Here is a 15,613-nt window from a genome sequence, read left to right as displayed (position 1 = left end):
CTCAAGTGAAACGGTATATATAGAGAACCAAATATATTTTATAAGATTATATATATATATCTAAAACAGATTGCTCTTATACGTTGAACCAATCAGGCCAAATGTTCGCAGCCCAGCTGTGAGGGTTTCCTCGTCACTGGACAGTAGGCCTCGCGGACGAGACGGTCATCGGCCCCACTCTGCAGCCTCTCCGCGGGCGGGCCAACGCTGCATAGTGCGATCCCGTTCCTCCGCCTTCTTCTCCGGTTGCCGTCGCTTCTCCGTTCTCCCTCGCCAATCCCCTTATCCCTCCGCGCCCTATAAAAGCCCCTCGCCGCGGGCCGGGCGGGGCCCACCACCCCCATCCTCTCCTCGCGCTCGCGGCGCGGAATGGACGCCGCCTCATGCTGCCGCGTAAGCGCCGCCGGATCCATCCCTTCCTTTCTAGAACCTACTGGAGTGCTCTAGAGGCTTGCCTTACGGACTACTTCTGGTCCTCCCCTTCCTCTCTCGCAGGTCTTCTCCGCGCAGCGGTGCCGCTTCCCGCTCCGCAGGCTGGCGGCGCCGCCGCGGCCGTTCTGCACCGAGTCGGGCGGGCTCGCCGCCCCATCGATCTCGAAGCGGCGGTCCAGGGGGCCCGTCATGGCGGCGAAGAAGGCAGCGCAGGGTGAGCCTCGCCTCTCGCTTGCTGTTGTGCCAGTGGTGTTTAGGTCGGGGTTTGTTTGGTGAGGGTTTTGGTTGATGAATCCGTCCTCGTTTGTTTGCATTGCGGGGCTTGGGTTTTGGAGGTGGAGACGTGGAGTAACCGAATTTAAGGTCCAATTTTGGCGAGCTTTGGTTCGACTGTTAGAGGCTTTGAGCGAACTATGCCTGTGGACTTGTGGTGGTGTGTTCAATGGATTTCGAGTTTGCTTGTGTTTGTGCTGTGCCTGTGCGGGCCACTAAAGCTTAGTGAGTTTTTTGAAGTTGGAGTTGGTCTAGACTGTAGAGAACTGGGCTTTGTCCACATTGCAATGTACGCGATTTCAGAGATGAGGGATGCTTGTAACTTAAGTTTGGGGGCAATTCCTTATATGTCACCAGTAATATGCCCTCATGTGTCTATGACGCATGGAGCCACCTTAGTCACTTACGTGTGGTGTCTAATGGCATATCAGGATTTTAGTTTTAGTCGGTGGCATGTGAGGAATTATACCCTTAAGTTTACTCTGGTTGGTTTAACTTGAAATATGTTATAATTATGTTAACTTTTGCAACTGGCACAGCTTTTTTAATCTATATTGACTCTGCATACTTGGCTAATTTCGTCGTGAGTAGGTTTGCCGTTGCTTATGTAATTTAAGCTCATTCCGCCTGGACCTTCATCTCAGTGTATCCACATGCTGTTGCTCCTTGTCTCCATGAGCTTGTTCGCACCTGTTTCAAAATTAAAAAAATGCAATTGGTTGATATATCACAGTTTGAGCTCCACTTTAGTGATTGGTCCTGCTTCTAGTGAAACAGAGCATTAGCCGATGGGTTTGGCTTGTTTATTAATGCTAGGTGCGAAACAAGAGGATGGAAAATACAAGCACACTGTGGATCTCCCAAGAACAACCTTTGGGTTGAGAGCGAATTCTGTTGTACGGGAGCCAGAGCTCCAGAAATTATGGGAGGAGAATCAGGTTCTGAAAAGGGTTTCTGAAAGGAACACTGGGGTGAGTCGATTTCTTCAAGTAAGTCTAAATATATTTCAATTTAACTATTTATCTGATTTTGTTTTCTTGGGGTTTGATTAGGCTAAATTTGTTCTCCATGATGGCCCTCCTTATGCTAATGGTGATCTTCATATGGGCCATGCGTTGAATAAAATCCTCAAAGATATTATAAATCGATACAAGGTATTAGGCTACTAGCTGCTGTGCTTCTGGCTGTAAGTTAATGTTTCAGAATAACAGCTCTGTTTATGCTCTCTTCTCTGCACAGCTGCTTCAGAATCACAAAGTGTCTTTTGTTCCTGGGTGGGACTGCCATGGCTTACCGATAGAACTAAAAGGCAAGTTCATCTTATTGAAAGACCTGTGCAAACACTCACATCTTTCTAAGTTCATCTAGTTATGATCATATGTCGTATTGGTGGGGTAACTGCAACATACTTGTATGCATGTATCAGACTGACCAATTAACTGCTAATTAGTCGCAAATAAAGTAACTGCTATTATTTTTTGCAGTTCTGAAGTCAATGGATAAGGAAACTTTGAATGCCCTGACACCCATAAAATTAAGGCAAAAAGCTGCAAAATTTGCTAAAGCAACAGTTGATGCACAAATGAAATCTTTCAAGGTAGTTCTTTCTTCCTTTTAATTTGCTTTAGTAGCAAGTCGATATAACTGTTGAGAAGTTGCTAGTATCTGTGTTGGCGATATTTTGTGGTGTGTGTGTGTGTTTTCAGATTTTTAAACACAAGCCGAATCAATGCGGTGGCTCTTCTTCTGTTAATCGTTGAAAGCTTTTCAAATTTTCTCTTGTATCTTTTATTAACTACTACATCTATTTTTTGCAGCGGTATGGTGTGTGGGCAGATTGGGAGAACCCTTACCTCACTCTGTCACCAGAATATGAAGCTGCTCAGGTTTTCCCTCTTCTGCCTGCTCTTACTAACTATGTGGAATAACAACATTGCAGTATCGACCCACCTGGCCTCGAACCCAGGTGCTCGCAGCGGGCACCTCCCTGAGAAATCTGGTTTCAGCGTGATCCTGGACATCCAGGGTTTAGTACACCCCTACCTAAAAAAGCCAAAGCCTGGAGAACATTTCCTCCCCATGTTCGAGAAAAAACAACAAAAACATTGCGCAGTATAGTCCATTTTACATGAATGAGAACTTGGAGGTTTGACATGACTTGATTTGTCTTGTCAATATCTCTATATTCTTGATTTCATTAGATTAGTGCATTTATTTTTCTTGTCCTTTTAATCCGTTCTGCGTAGCCAGTGAATATTCATCAAAACACCATGGTGGAATATAACTGTGTATATTATGTTTCGATGATGTGTTATTGTCTTTTCATTCAAATCAGAAGCTCTTACTCAACGAAAGTGCTAACCTTTTCTTCTCTGTTTTTCTATGCTAGTTGGAAGTGTTTGGTCAAATGGTTATGAAAGGATATATCTATAGAGGACGAAAGCCCGTCCATTGGAGTCCGTCATCGCGTACAGCTTTAGCAGAAGCTGAACTGGAGGTATGATTAGAATACACCGTTATAGTTGATTGTCAAATATGTAAATAAACAATTAACAGTTCTGACTATATGATTATAGTCATGCGTCTTGAAATATTGATGATGGCAATACAATACTGAAAATGAGCACACAACATGTAAATCTTCAGCTGCATGGACTATGTACACTAAAGTCATCTAGGGTGTGTTTGGTTTCCCGAATGGGGTTTTGTAGAGCTGCATCGTATAGTCTGGCTGAGCGAAAGAAGGCTTAGCAGAGTCATATTTATTGAAAAGAAGAGTGTTTGATTGGTTGTATCTATCTAGACATGTTCAGCTAAGTTTTTGTTAGGTTGACCAAATCTGAGGCTGCATGATTGGATGCAAGAGTTGAGATTGTGTTTGGTTGCTCGTATGAAGATGATTTTGTGACACTGGCAAGCGGGCCTGTCTGCATGAGCAGATGCAGGGAGTGAAGCTCGATTTGAGCTGACATGTATATTGTATCCGCCGAGCTGAATGCGTATATTGTATCCGCTGGGCCAGGCTGGAACAGTGGATACGGGTAACCTAACATGCTTTTCCTGAGATTATAAGCATTCGTTGAGCCAGACTAGGGCAAATTTGGGCAACCAAACAGTCAAACACACCCCTAGGGATTTCCTTAAGTCGTTAGGGTGTGAGTTTTAGGTCTACTTATAAAATAAACCAAGTGTACATAAAAAAAATATATTTGGGCGCCAACAGTTAAGAAGAACCATATGTTGTTTTGGATGAAAGAATCAAGAGTCAGGTCAATTAATATTAACCTTACAATGCTGCAGATAAACTTTTGTAACCTTTGACGTAAAGCCCTTTCATGTTTGAGATATATGCTTATGTTTACTAATGAATCATATTGTGTCTTACACAACTTATTACATAATGGCATACATTACCATTTATTAATGAACCTTTTGTGTCTTACATAGCTAACTACATAGTAGCATAATGCACATTACACACAAAAGTTCATCTTCCATTGAATATATGTGTCGTATTATGTTACGCAACACTGTACAAACCTGCTGACAAGTGGCAGCAATCAAGTATGGTAGACATGTTTTTGGATAACATGGGAATCCTAGGAACTCAAGCATTATTTTCTTGTTTGTATATTTTTAAATATAATGGAACTTTTTGAGTTACATATTTACATGTGCTTATATTATATATTCTTTTCTGCTAACTGTATCCATTGTTTTTGCTTCCTCATGTGTGCCCTGTTTATCTTTTCCAGTATTCGGAAAATCACATTTCCAGAAGCATATATGCTGCGTTCAAGATTACCAATCCATCTAAGTCTGGGTTGCTAGACGAATTTCTTCCAAATGTATGTTTAGTCATATGGACCACTACTCCATGGACGATTCCGGCTAATGCTGGTGAGGTGATGCCATGTTTGCTTTAATGTAAGGGAAATATCATTGAGAGTCACCTTGAAATAAATTTTCATGGGAGCTGCCTTAAATCATCTTGAAAAATTTGGTTGTAGCCTCGTAGGTATGATAGTTGAGTATCGCTTGTTGATTTTCAAGCTGTGTGTATCTGTATAGGGAGAAACTAGTAAGAGAAAAGGAATAAATGTCAGAACTCCCACTTTGTTTTTTCGAATATGGATCTAGTTCCAGTTTGGGTCCACAAAAGGTACTCCATGTCTAAGATTTTGCAAAAACACATAAAAGATGGATATATTAGATGAAAGTAAAGATGCGCAGAAACTCGTAATTACGGTGGATTTTCTTATCGTGCCATTGAAAGAAACAGATTCACTTTGCTTCTTTGAACTTAATTCATGTGCATTTTCTCTGGTTTATTGTCCTCCGTAAATTTCGTTTGCATTTTTTTGGGAAATACACTAACTTGGCTATATCCTTGCTCTACCTTTATCAGCTGTTGCTGTGAACCCGGAGCTTACTTACACAGTAGTTGAGGTACAGTCTGCACCGGAAAGTGAGTCAATGTCTGGCGGTAAACAACGAAAAGTTGGGAGTATTTTGAGTTCTGAAGAAAACAAACTCTTTGTTATTGTGGCTTCTGATCTTGTCTCAACTCTTGAGACCAAATGGGGTGTGAAGCTTGTAGTCCAGAAATCATTTCCTGGATCAGCCTTGGAGCACTGCAGGTTCGTTTGTTGTTTTCCACCTCTCACTTCATTATGGTTGTGTAGCTTTTGTTTGAGATGTGCATATTTCTATTACGGGCCATGGGCCTGAGATATAGGTTGTTAGTTAGTTTGTATGGGCTGGAATTACTGTAGTGCCGAGTGCTCTAGTGTCGCGTTAGATTAGGGATAAGATTAGATTAGTTAGGATTGCTATCAATTAGATAAGGATTGTTAGGATTTCATAACTTAGGAGTCAAGTAATCCTCTCTATATAGAGAGAGGAGATGTATTGGTAAAATGCAAGCAAAAAGTAGATAGAACAAAGGCTCAGAGCCTCCAAGGGAGTGCAAGTTATTCTATCTATCTGCTATTCCCCTTTCCATAATCAACATTCATATCATTTGGTATCATAGACCTTTGATCCTGTGCCTGCAACATGGACCCAGCCACTACGGAGTTCTGCCTCCACAAGCTACGCTACATCGAATTCCCTACGCAGCACTATACCGACTGGTGCTTCTCCGAGTACCAATCGGTGAAGGACACGATGGACCTCCACCTCGATGACTTCTTCTCCCGCGAGGAGCACACGGTGGAGGACAGCCTCTCCACTTCGCTTGCAGATACGTTGGCCTGCTAGGCTCAGTGGGATCTGCTGCCCGACTTCTTCGTGCCTCCCGACGCCACTCCCCCAACCCTCCTTGAGTGGATCTCCACTGCTGCACTGGCCACCCCTGCTCGTCCTCTGCAGCGGCCGCTGCTCCTTTGTCTGTGGCCTCCTGCTCCGTTGGATCTCCCGCCGCCCCCTGCCGGATCTCAACCTTTGACCTACGAGATTCTTGGATCTCTCCTCCACCGTTGCCGTTTGTGTCGCGCAGTGCTGTTCAGTCGACGTTGCATAGTTTTTTGGAGCAGATCCGCTCGATTCCGATGCACAATGGACGCCTCCCGAGTCGGCCATTGGAGCTGCTCGACGCTCCGCTCCCGCCGGATCTCCCGGCCACGGCCTCTGCAGCGTCGGTCGTTGCTCCGCCACGGGTCGTTCCTCCACTCGACGCCGCCCACTCGCTCCGATGGATTCATCTGCCGGCGTCGCCTCCTTATCCGCGTCCAAACCAGCAGATTAGGAGCGCGCACCGCCTGCGCTGCCCGGTGCCGCCTGCGTGGATCCGCCTCCAACACACACCTGCACATAGGTGGCTCCACCTCCCGCTCTGCTCACAGCTCTTGCCGCCGACCAACCTCTCCGCGCTGCCTGCTCAATCGGTCGCCCCTGCGTCAACGTCCACCTGACTTTGCGGCGCCACCGACCACGACCGCCACGTGGATCCGCCCGAATTTGCCGCCGCACGGTCGATCTTACGGGCTGGGTCGCCCTTCCGCCGAGTTCCTGCTGGCGCAACCCGCCTACGCCCGCTGTCATCTTGCGTTTCGAGGTGGTCGTCATCCATCGTCGATCCATCGAGGATTCGACCGCAAGTCGTCTTCTTCGAGCTGTCCTCATCAGCCGTCGTTTGTCCATTGTGGATTCGGCCAACACTGTTGTCCTTCGTCGCTCTCACCAGGACCCTCCACACCCTCTTCTTGTCGTAGGAGGTATTGACTGTCTGCTACCACAGGTCGTGGTCCTTGTCGCTTGGTCAATTGGCGCCTGTCATAGAGCTCCTTGAGGATGGATTCGTTCCCTCCTGTCCACTTGCCGCTCGTCGTGCAGCTGCTCTAGGCTAGCATGTCACAGCCAGCCTTTCCACGGAGGTCGTCTTCTGGCCTGCCTGCCCTTTGGGGTCGCCTGCTGCCCCCTAGTGCCGCCTACCTGTCTTTTGGTGGTGACTTAGGTGTGTTGCTGCTGTTGTTATCTGTTGCCAGTACACAGAGCAGAGGAGCTGCTCTGTTTTTCTTCTCAAGAGCTGGTGGGCAACCGTTTCTATTCGGTGGCAAGCCAAGCATACAGCTCCGTGGGCGACTCGTTCCTCCTCACGCAGGACAAGGCCGTGCTCGTGCAGCCCAACTGCAGCTCGAGGACAATCTACCACCACAGCTCGAGGACAAGCTGTCTTGGAGGGGTGGTGTAATGTTATGGGCCTTGGGCCTGAGATATAGGTTGTTTGTTAGTTTGTATGGGTTGAAATTACTGTAGCACTGAGTGCTGTAGTGCCGCGTTAGATTAGGGATACGAGTAGATTAGTTAGGATTGCTATCAATTAGATAAGGATTGTTAGGATTTGATAACTTAGGAGTCAAGTAATCCTCTCTATATAGAGAGAGGAGATGTATCGGTAAAAGGCAAGCAGAAAATAGATAGAACACAGGCTCAGAGGCTCCAAGCGAGGGCGAGTTCTTCTATCTATCTGCTATTCCCCTTCCTATAATCAACATTCATATCAATGTCATGCTATATTTCGTGTCTTCAGGTATATCCATCCTGTGAATGGTGATGAATGTTCTGTTGTTCTTGGAGGAGATTATATAACAACTGAATCTGGAACGGGTCTTGTTCATACTGCCCCTGGCCATGGCCAGGAAGACTACCTAACAGGTTTGAAATATGGGCTTCCTATCATTTCTCCCGTGGATGATGAAGGAAATTTCACTGCTGAAGCTGGACAGTTCTGTGGTTTGTCTGTCTTGGGAGCTGGCAATGCTGCAGTTGTCAAGTATCTGGATGAACAACAGTCACTTATTTTAGAAGAGTCTTACAGTTAGTAATTTGACAAATTCCGCTTGTTATTTTGGTTTCAGTTTTTGTCATGATTGATTTGCTTCAGAAGTTTCTCTGAGCATTGCTTCCCTTGGTTGTCAGAACACAAGTACCCCTATGACTGGAGATCTAAAGAACCAACAATATTCCGAGCAACTGAACAGTGGTTTGCATCTGTGGATGGTTTTCGCAGTGCTGCAATGGATGCAATTAGACGAGTAAATTGGGTTCCTTCTCAGGTATTTAGCATATTTTGGCCTTTTGTTTTTTCCGAGGTCAGTTTATGTTTGATGTCAGAGCCTGTGCTTATTTTCCTTGGTTTATTGTTTCATTAACATCTCACTTCTCACTTTTGATCTGCCTCTTAATGGTAGGGATAATGCTCACTAGAATACCACTAGTTGCAGAAGTGTTTCGCATGTTTATTTTGTGCATATCTCTTGTCTGCACTGGTAGAAGAGGATTGAAGCAATCTGTGCTAATCTGGTCTCGAATGTTGCTTTTGTGTCATGGAAGTGATTGCTTGATTGCATATATTGTGACCAAGCAATCACATGTTTGGTTCAATATAATATGTTAGTAATTTTCCTTTCAAAATCCTTACAAGTTTTATTTTCCGTGCTAATCTGTGATGACCAAATCCTACTGCCTTTTACTTTAATTGTTGCCATGTTGTGTTGTTTGATAAGCAGACCATGTTGCTTGACGGTGCTTTGACCTTCCCAGGCTGAAAACAGGATTGTTGCCATGACCTCCAGCCGTTCTGATTGGTGTATTTCACGGCAGAGAACTTGGGGTGTTCCTATTCCTGTTTTTTACCATGTGGACTCACAAGAACCTCTAATAACTGAAGAAACTATTGAACATATCAAGGGTATGTTTATGTTTATTGTTTCTTTCATTTCTTTGTCAGGTACCCACTGTGTTTGAAACATCATCACAGTCAAGCAGTTGCCCACCTAAATGTTTTGTTTGTTGGGTCACTCAGCAGTTCCAAGTTTTAGACAATTACCCTATAAGCAAGGGGTTTTGTGTGCAAAATATTACTTGAATTATGTGTGATCTTTCACAGTCGCTTCATCTAAAGTTATTGCTGTATCCCTATGAATTCCATTTTAGAACATTTCTGCTCTGTGACATGTCTGATCTTCCAATATTCATCCTTTATGACATGAGTGTACCATTTGTATTTCTCTAATTTATTATAGAACAACCTCATGCTTGACGGTGTCTATCACGCTTATAATTCAAGTCCTCGATTGCCAACCCTTATTATTTGGAAAAATAGAAGAGTTATGGGTTATTTACTTGTATGTTGCGTGTTGTGCAGCTATTGTGTCAAAGAAAGGTAGTGATGCATGGTGGTACATGACAACTGAGGAACTTCTTCCAGATAAATACCGGGACAGAGCATCTGAGTATCGCAAGGGAACTGATACAATGGATGTTTGGTTTGACTCTGGTAGCATTCTGTGTTCATTGTTCCTCTACTGAAAAGTTCTTACAGAAAGCTCAGTATTTGATGTTTCCCGAAGAACAGAATTATTGTCTTCCAGAAATATTGTTTCAGAGATGCTGTTTTCTTTTTTCTTTTACTTACCTCGTCTCTTTTTTTATGTGATATCATTGAATTCTTACAATCTTTGTGATACTTACCTCCATTCTCAAATAGATGTCGTTTTAGAATGCCAGTTAAACTTTAAAAACTTTGGCCATTAATACACACAAAATTGTTAGGACTCGATACATGCAAATGATGAGTGGTTCCGCCACGAAAAATACTTTCATATGATTGTATGTTTAACAAATTTCAATAAGAAATGACGTTGAGAACGTGCGAATAGCACGGTGGTAAGAGCTTCAGGTGTGAGGCTACCAACCAGGGCTTGAACCCTGGTTCTCGCAAAAAAAGGCCCCTCGCTGTGTGTTCCCTGTGGTCGTGGTGCGGTCGCTTAGCAATAGCGTGCGGGTTGTAGCTAGCTTTCGGGGTCTTTTCTCGACCTTAATGCAATGCCTTCGGGATGTCTCTCCTCTTGGGTCGAGTTCTTTTTTTTAAGAAAAAAATAATGTTAAAACATGTATATTGCAGACTGTGTCAATGTCCTAAACTACAAGTAAAAAAGAATGGAGGTAGTTTGAGTTTAACTATAAGTTAAAAAATCCCCCTTAAAAAACTATAAGTTAAAAAAGGTAATTTTATGAAAGTACTTTGGCGGCAATCTAGTGATAACTCTATGTCCAATCTAGATAGTTTTAAACACATTGAGTGCTGATGGTCAAATTGTAGATAGTTTGATTGCACAAATTCTGAAACATGAAATAGAAAAGAACGGAAGGAATTCTTCTCTTGGGTTAATGGGTTCAGAATATTGGTACATATCCTTTTTATTTGCTATATCCCTAAAATTGATGTTACAATCTTGTGTTGATGGTTGCCGCCATTATTGTACCTTTTAATATGCAATAACTGATGTACTGTGTGCGTTCCATTTAATTTCTCCTAACCTTGTTTTAGTCATTGGCCCTACCAAGGCACGCCTAATGTCATACTGCTGAACTCAAAGATTGAGCTTCACAAGAACATTGAATTTTCTGAGTTTTGCAATATTCTCTCATCAGGTATCGATTTTTATATCTTCATCTTCTCTTGATTGATTCAGGTTCCTCATGGGCTGCTGTTTTAGCAAAAAGAGATGGTCTTAATTTTCCAGCGGATATATATCTTGAAGGTTCAGACCAACATCGTGGATGGTTTCAAAGCTCATTGTTGACCAGCATTGCTACTACCGGTAATTGTTTACCTGTTGGGTAATATCTGTTACAGTTGTTTTTGGAGTGTCATCAGAAGCTTCTTGAATTTCCTCACAAAATTTAAGCTTCTTAAATTGTTTATTGGGCAAAAAGTAAAACTTATTATTTCTGAGGAATGATTATCTTTTTTGCTTGTGGAAGATGGGTTGTTTCCTACTTCCTAGTTCATCAATGGCCGTAGCTTATCCTAGAAATACATTTTGAGCCTTTTCAATTGTTATTTTCTGATAATTTAACTTTTTTTTATGCAAAACTGAACAAAGTTCTCCGCCATTATATTATTTGCTTTCTATTATAGTTCTAAGTCTGAAAGAACTAGTGCCTTTTCTCTCCAATTATTTTTTCATCTAAAATTCCATTGGCTGATACAGCTTTGTTCTTCATTCTTCCATGAAAAACAGGAAAGGCTCCATACCGTAGTGTTATTACACATGGTTTTGTCTTGGATGAAAAGGGTTTTAAAATGAGCAAATCTCTTGGTAACGTTGTGGACCCGGAGAAAATGATTGTTGGTGGGAAAAACCTAAAGGTATGTTTCTAGAACTTATTTCCTTTCTAGTTTTGCAGAATGAAATGTTCATCGGCCTTGTGCAGGAAGAACCTGGCTACGGAGCAGATGTTCTCCGTCTGTGGGTTTCTAGTGTTGATTATGCTGGCGATGTGTTGATTGGTCCACAAATCTTGCGCCAGATGTCTGACATGTATAGAAAACTACGAGGCACAATGCGATTTCTGTTGTCGAATCTCCACGATTGGAAAGTATGTTCAGGTGGTCAAACACACGTCTTCGTTTCATTTTGTGATAAAGATGTGCCAGGAAGTGTCAAGGGAATCAGTGAACTAGATCTATGTTAAGGAATATATCGCTTGGAATACAGAATTAGTTCAGTTGATGTCGATGTGATTAATTAGTATTGCATGATATTCTACAATGTCCGTTATTTCTTAGTTGAATAATCATATATTTAGTATTTCTTGATTGTTGTTTTTGCCTTCTCTTATGTTTTGATATCACCTTCGTTTCAATGTACATTTCATCTCTATAGCCTTATCATCCTTTTTCTATGTTTCTTGTTACAGCCAGAGAATTCAGTGCCCTACAATGATCTACCGAAAATCGACAAGTATGCACTTTTCCAACTGGAAAATGTTGTGGCTTCCATGAAGGACAGTTATGAAAACTACCAGTTCTATAAAATATATCAGGTGTGTTAACATTTTTCTGAAGGGAAAACAGTTGGGGAGGTCCCTGCAGTGTGTAACATTTTGCTCAGTCATGCCAATTTTACAGCTTTGACTTTTCTTCATTCACTTTTCCTTTTCTTTAGTTGTATTTTACACAGTGCACAAGTGGTATGCATTCACATGTATGCGGTGTTCAGGTTGTTGTATGTGGGTTATCTTTCTGGTAAACAGAAAGTATACTTGTCAATCACGATTCACTTTTTTTTCTGTTATACGATCATGGTTTACTGATTATCACTTCAATGGTCAAAGCATTAACAAATAGTAATTTTGCTTGAAAGCGACATGATTTTGTTCAATAATTCCTCTGCCTTTCTAAATATGTGTTCTGGAGCTTTGTTAATTTTTTAGTCATAAGCAAATGAAATGATTATACTGTGCTGGGTTATATACTTATATGCTCAGTTGGTCTAATTTATGTATCTCTTACGCTTAGATTAGACTTCTTTTTCTTCCTATTTCAGATGCTACAAAGATTTGCTATTGTTGATTTGTCCAACTTCTATTTTGATGTTGCGAAGGATCGACTTTATGTTGGGTATGTCTTTGATCTCGTATTAATTTACCATCTGATTTTATTTATTAGATAAAAAACTTAGCCAGTATCATTTGTTAATTCAGCTTCACAATTTTGATGATGTTATATTGCTTCTGTCTTCTTATCAGAGGTCGAGTTAGCTTCACAAGGAAAAGCTGTCAAACAGTCCTCGCTGCACATTTACTCTACCTTGTTAGGTCTATTGCGCCAATTATGCCTCACTTAGCTGAGGATGTTTGGCAGAACCTACCCTTTGAATACACCTTGCAGGATGGATCCCTTGCAATGTTTGTCTTCGACCTAAAATGGCCGGAAAAGAATGAAAGATGGCTCTCAGTTCCGAAGGATGATGTTGACTTTCTAAGTGTTATCCTTGAGGTACACAGTTTCTGCATTACTTTGATGGGTTCATTGGTATGCCCCCAATAAAGATAAAAGAATATGCTATATTGTATTTTCACAGAAAGTTGCATGGTATATGGCTTCATAGGCCATAGCTTTGCAAATCTTTACTTCCTAGGAGTTAAACATAATGGGAAAACTCAGAAGTCTTCATTCGACTTGGAACTGTCAACCTAGACAGGATTTTCATTGATGACTAGATATGTAGGAAAAACCGTTTGTGGTGTGAAATACCTTCATTTCTGCTAAATTAACTGATTATACAGCAGATAGAACATTGTGTCCATTCTTGATTTCATGGATATTCTTTTTAATATTAACTTCAGTAATGCACTTGGGTTCATGCCTTCGGAATTGTTTCTTATTATCTGAAATTGTGTTGGTAAGCAGTTGAGGTCAGAGGTGAACAAAATTTTGGAGAATGCTCGCACAGGAAAGCTGATTGGTTCTAGCTTAGATGCAAAGGTTTATCTCCATGCTGAAAGTATGGATACGATGTCAAAGCTAAAAGAGCTATCTTCTGCATCTAATGATGCAGATGCTCTGCATCGCTTATTTATCACATCTCAGGTAAAGACATGGTCTTCATAAAATCACTGCCCTCGGGCTGCTCGCAAGATGTTTGACATTCCTTCCTCTCTCTCTGCAGGTGGAGGTTCTCCCATGCCTAAATGAAGAAACTACATCATCTGTATCTTACACAGGAAAGTTCAGTGACCTGCGCACTGGAGACATATGGATTGGTGTAACTCGTGCGGATGGTGCAAAATGTGAGAGGTGTTGGAATTACACCCGGGACGTTGGGTCTTTCCATGATCACCCTACTCTGTGCGCGCGGTGTCACGATGTCATTGATTTGCAGCCACAACCTGCTGCTGCAGCTGTCAGTTAAGGATGAGAAGTTAGGGTCACCCTGATTGAACTATCGACGTCATTCTGAAGATCATTGGTGGAATTCATTGATTTGGATAAAGTTTTTACACTGTTATACACCTTTTACTTGTAGAAAGAGATTAAAAAAACGTCGAGAGGGCGGTTGTCTGAGACTTTAGTCCGAACCTCAAATTTTGCCTGTAGCAAGTTGTACTTACATTAGATTCTCAAATTTATGCATAGGTCACGAGACTTTTGCCTGGAGCTTGGGCCATGGCTTACCTTCCCGGACTTCTTGTTCTACTGCGGGACTCGCTGGAAACAGTTTTGCACATGAAAGTCTTGACTGTAAATCAACTTTGGAAAACCGTATCAGGGCATCAAGCCATTTACTGCTGTAGTAACAATGTTACTTATGGAAGTCCAATGACATGATGGCAGAATCTACATTGCGATTTTCTCTTTCCCAGCTGGGTGCTCAAACCTTGGTCAAAGTTCACCCTTTTTATGGTGACCTTTTCATGGCCGTCATGAGGCAAGTCATATTTAGCTTATGCCGATCTTTTCGTAACCGTCATGGAGCAACGATGGCCAGGCCATGAACTTGTGATGGAAATCCACGAGTACTGAACACTGATCGATGGAAATCCCTGCTGATTAGTACCATATGATATCTGATCACGCAGGGGGGAGGGGGACCATCTGCAGTGTCATAGGAAATCATAGGGATGGCAACAAGTCAGATCGGGTCGGGTGGAGTAAAATCACGCCTGTCCCGAAACCCGTGAAATCTAGCCCGACCCGATCTCAAAAAGTCAAACCTAACCCGACCCGACCTCGAAAAGTCAAACCTAACCTGACCCGACATTAAAAAGTCAAATGGATGAAAAATGAAACTCGAATCTGCACCTGTCGGACGCCTATTGGGTTTTGGTGCCCCTCGGGTCAGGGTGCCTTGCTGACTAGGTAGCGGTGGGAGGCCAGGCGGGGGTGCGAAAGGGGCGACGGGGCCACCAGACGAGGCGACGACGAGGCTGTCAGACGTCGGGGAGGAGTGGAGATGGCTCGGCCGCATGGAGAGCCGGGTCGATGGAGGGCTAGCGTCGTGAAAGTGTATCTAGCCATTAAGTGTGGTTTTAGTAATTAATGATAATACCTATGAACTAACAATATTATTAAGAATTGTTAGTAAGTTGTTACATATGTGATGCATGGAAGGGAGATATATACCAAAATGAATGAGTTCTAAGCGATAATCAAGTAAGTGATGATAATATCTATAGACTAACAATTATGTTGAGAATTGTTATTAGGATTATTCTATAGGAGATGTATAAGAAATGAAGCATGGATTTGTTGAAGAATGCCATGAGATAAAAAAAAATACATTGTTGTCATTGAGCTCTTAGTAATGCTCATGAGATGAATGAGAAACTCAAGAAGATTGACAATAGTCAAAAATGTTAAGTTACTTGTAGAGATCAAGTAACTAAATATATGATATTGTCAATTAGGTATTATAAACTAATCTATGTGTGTTGTGCTTGAGGGTGAGTTGGGGTTAGGTTTCATAAAAAGACATGAGTTAAATTAAAATATTTAATATGCTAAGTCGGAAGAGCAAAATCAAGACAAGCTTAGTGGACCATTTGTGTGCTTGATGCTTACGGTTCATACCTAAGTGGTGAATCGGATGAAGATGATGAAAAGAGAGAAGTC

At 42.2% G+C, this 15,613-nt stretch overlaps 1 protein-coding gene across 1 annotated transcript; it reads left to right on the top strand.

Annotated features, from left to right (window-relative positions):
• Nucleotides 1-236: 236 nt before the first annotated feature.
• Nucleotides 237-14,158, top strand: LOC133921090 (isoleucine--tRNA ligase, chloroplastic/mitochondrial). The gene is made up of 22 exons (XM_062365825.1): nt 237-393; nt 496-646; nt 1,522-1,676; nt 1,758-1,859; nt 1,945-2,014; nt 2,190-2,302; nt 2,523-2,591; nt 3,095-3,202; nt 4,461-4,605; nt 5,114-5,345; nt 7,739-8,025; nt 8,128-8,264; nt 8,752-8,899; nt 9,356-9,487; nt 10,686-10,814; nt 11,238-11,365; nt 11,431-11,595; nt 11,917-12,042; nt 12,546-12,619; nt 12,748-12,997; nt 13,412-13,591; nt 13,671-14,158. Exons 1-22 carry the CDS (start codon nt 370-372, stop codon nt 13,911-13,913), a joined length of 3,168 nt encoding a protein of 1,055 aa, XP_062221809.1. The 5' UTR covers nt 237-369; the 3' UTR covers nt 13,914-14,158.
• Nucleotides 14,159-15,613: the final 1,455 nt, after the last annotated feature.

This window comes from Phragmites australis, chromosome 6 (genome assembly GCF_958298935.1).
Source record: "Phragmites australis chromosome 6, lpPhrAust1.1, whole genome shotgun sequence".
Taxonomy (NCBI): Eukaryota; Viridiplantae; Streptophyta; class Magnoliopsida; order Poales; family Poaceae; genus Phragmites; species Phragmites australis.
Note: the sequence above shows the minus strand (reverse complement) of the source record. Positions and strands in the feature narration are given on the sequence as shown.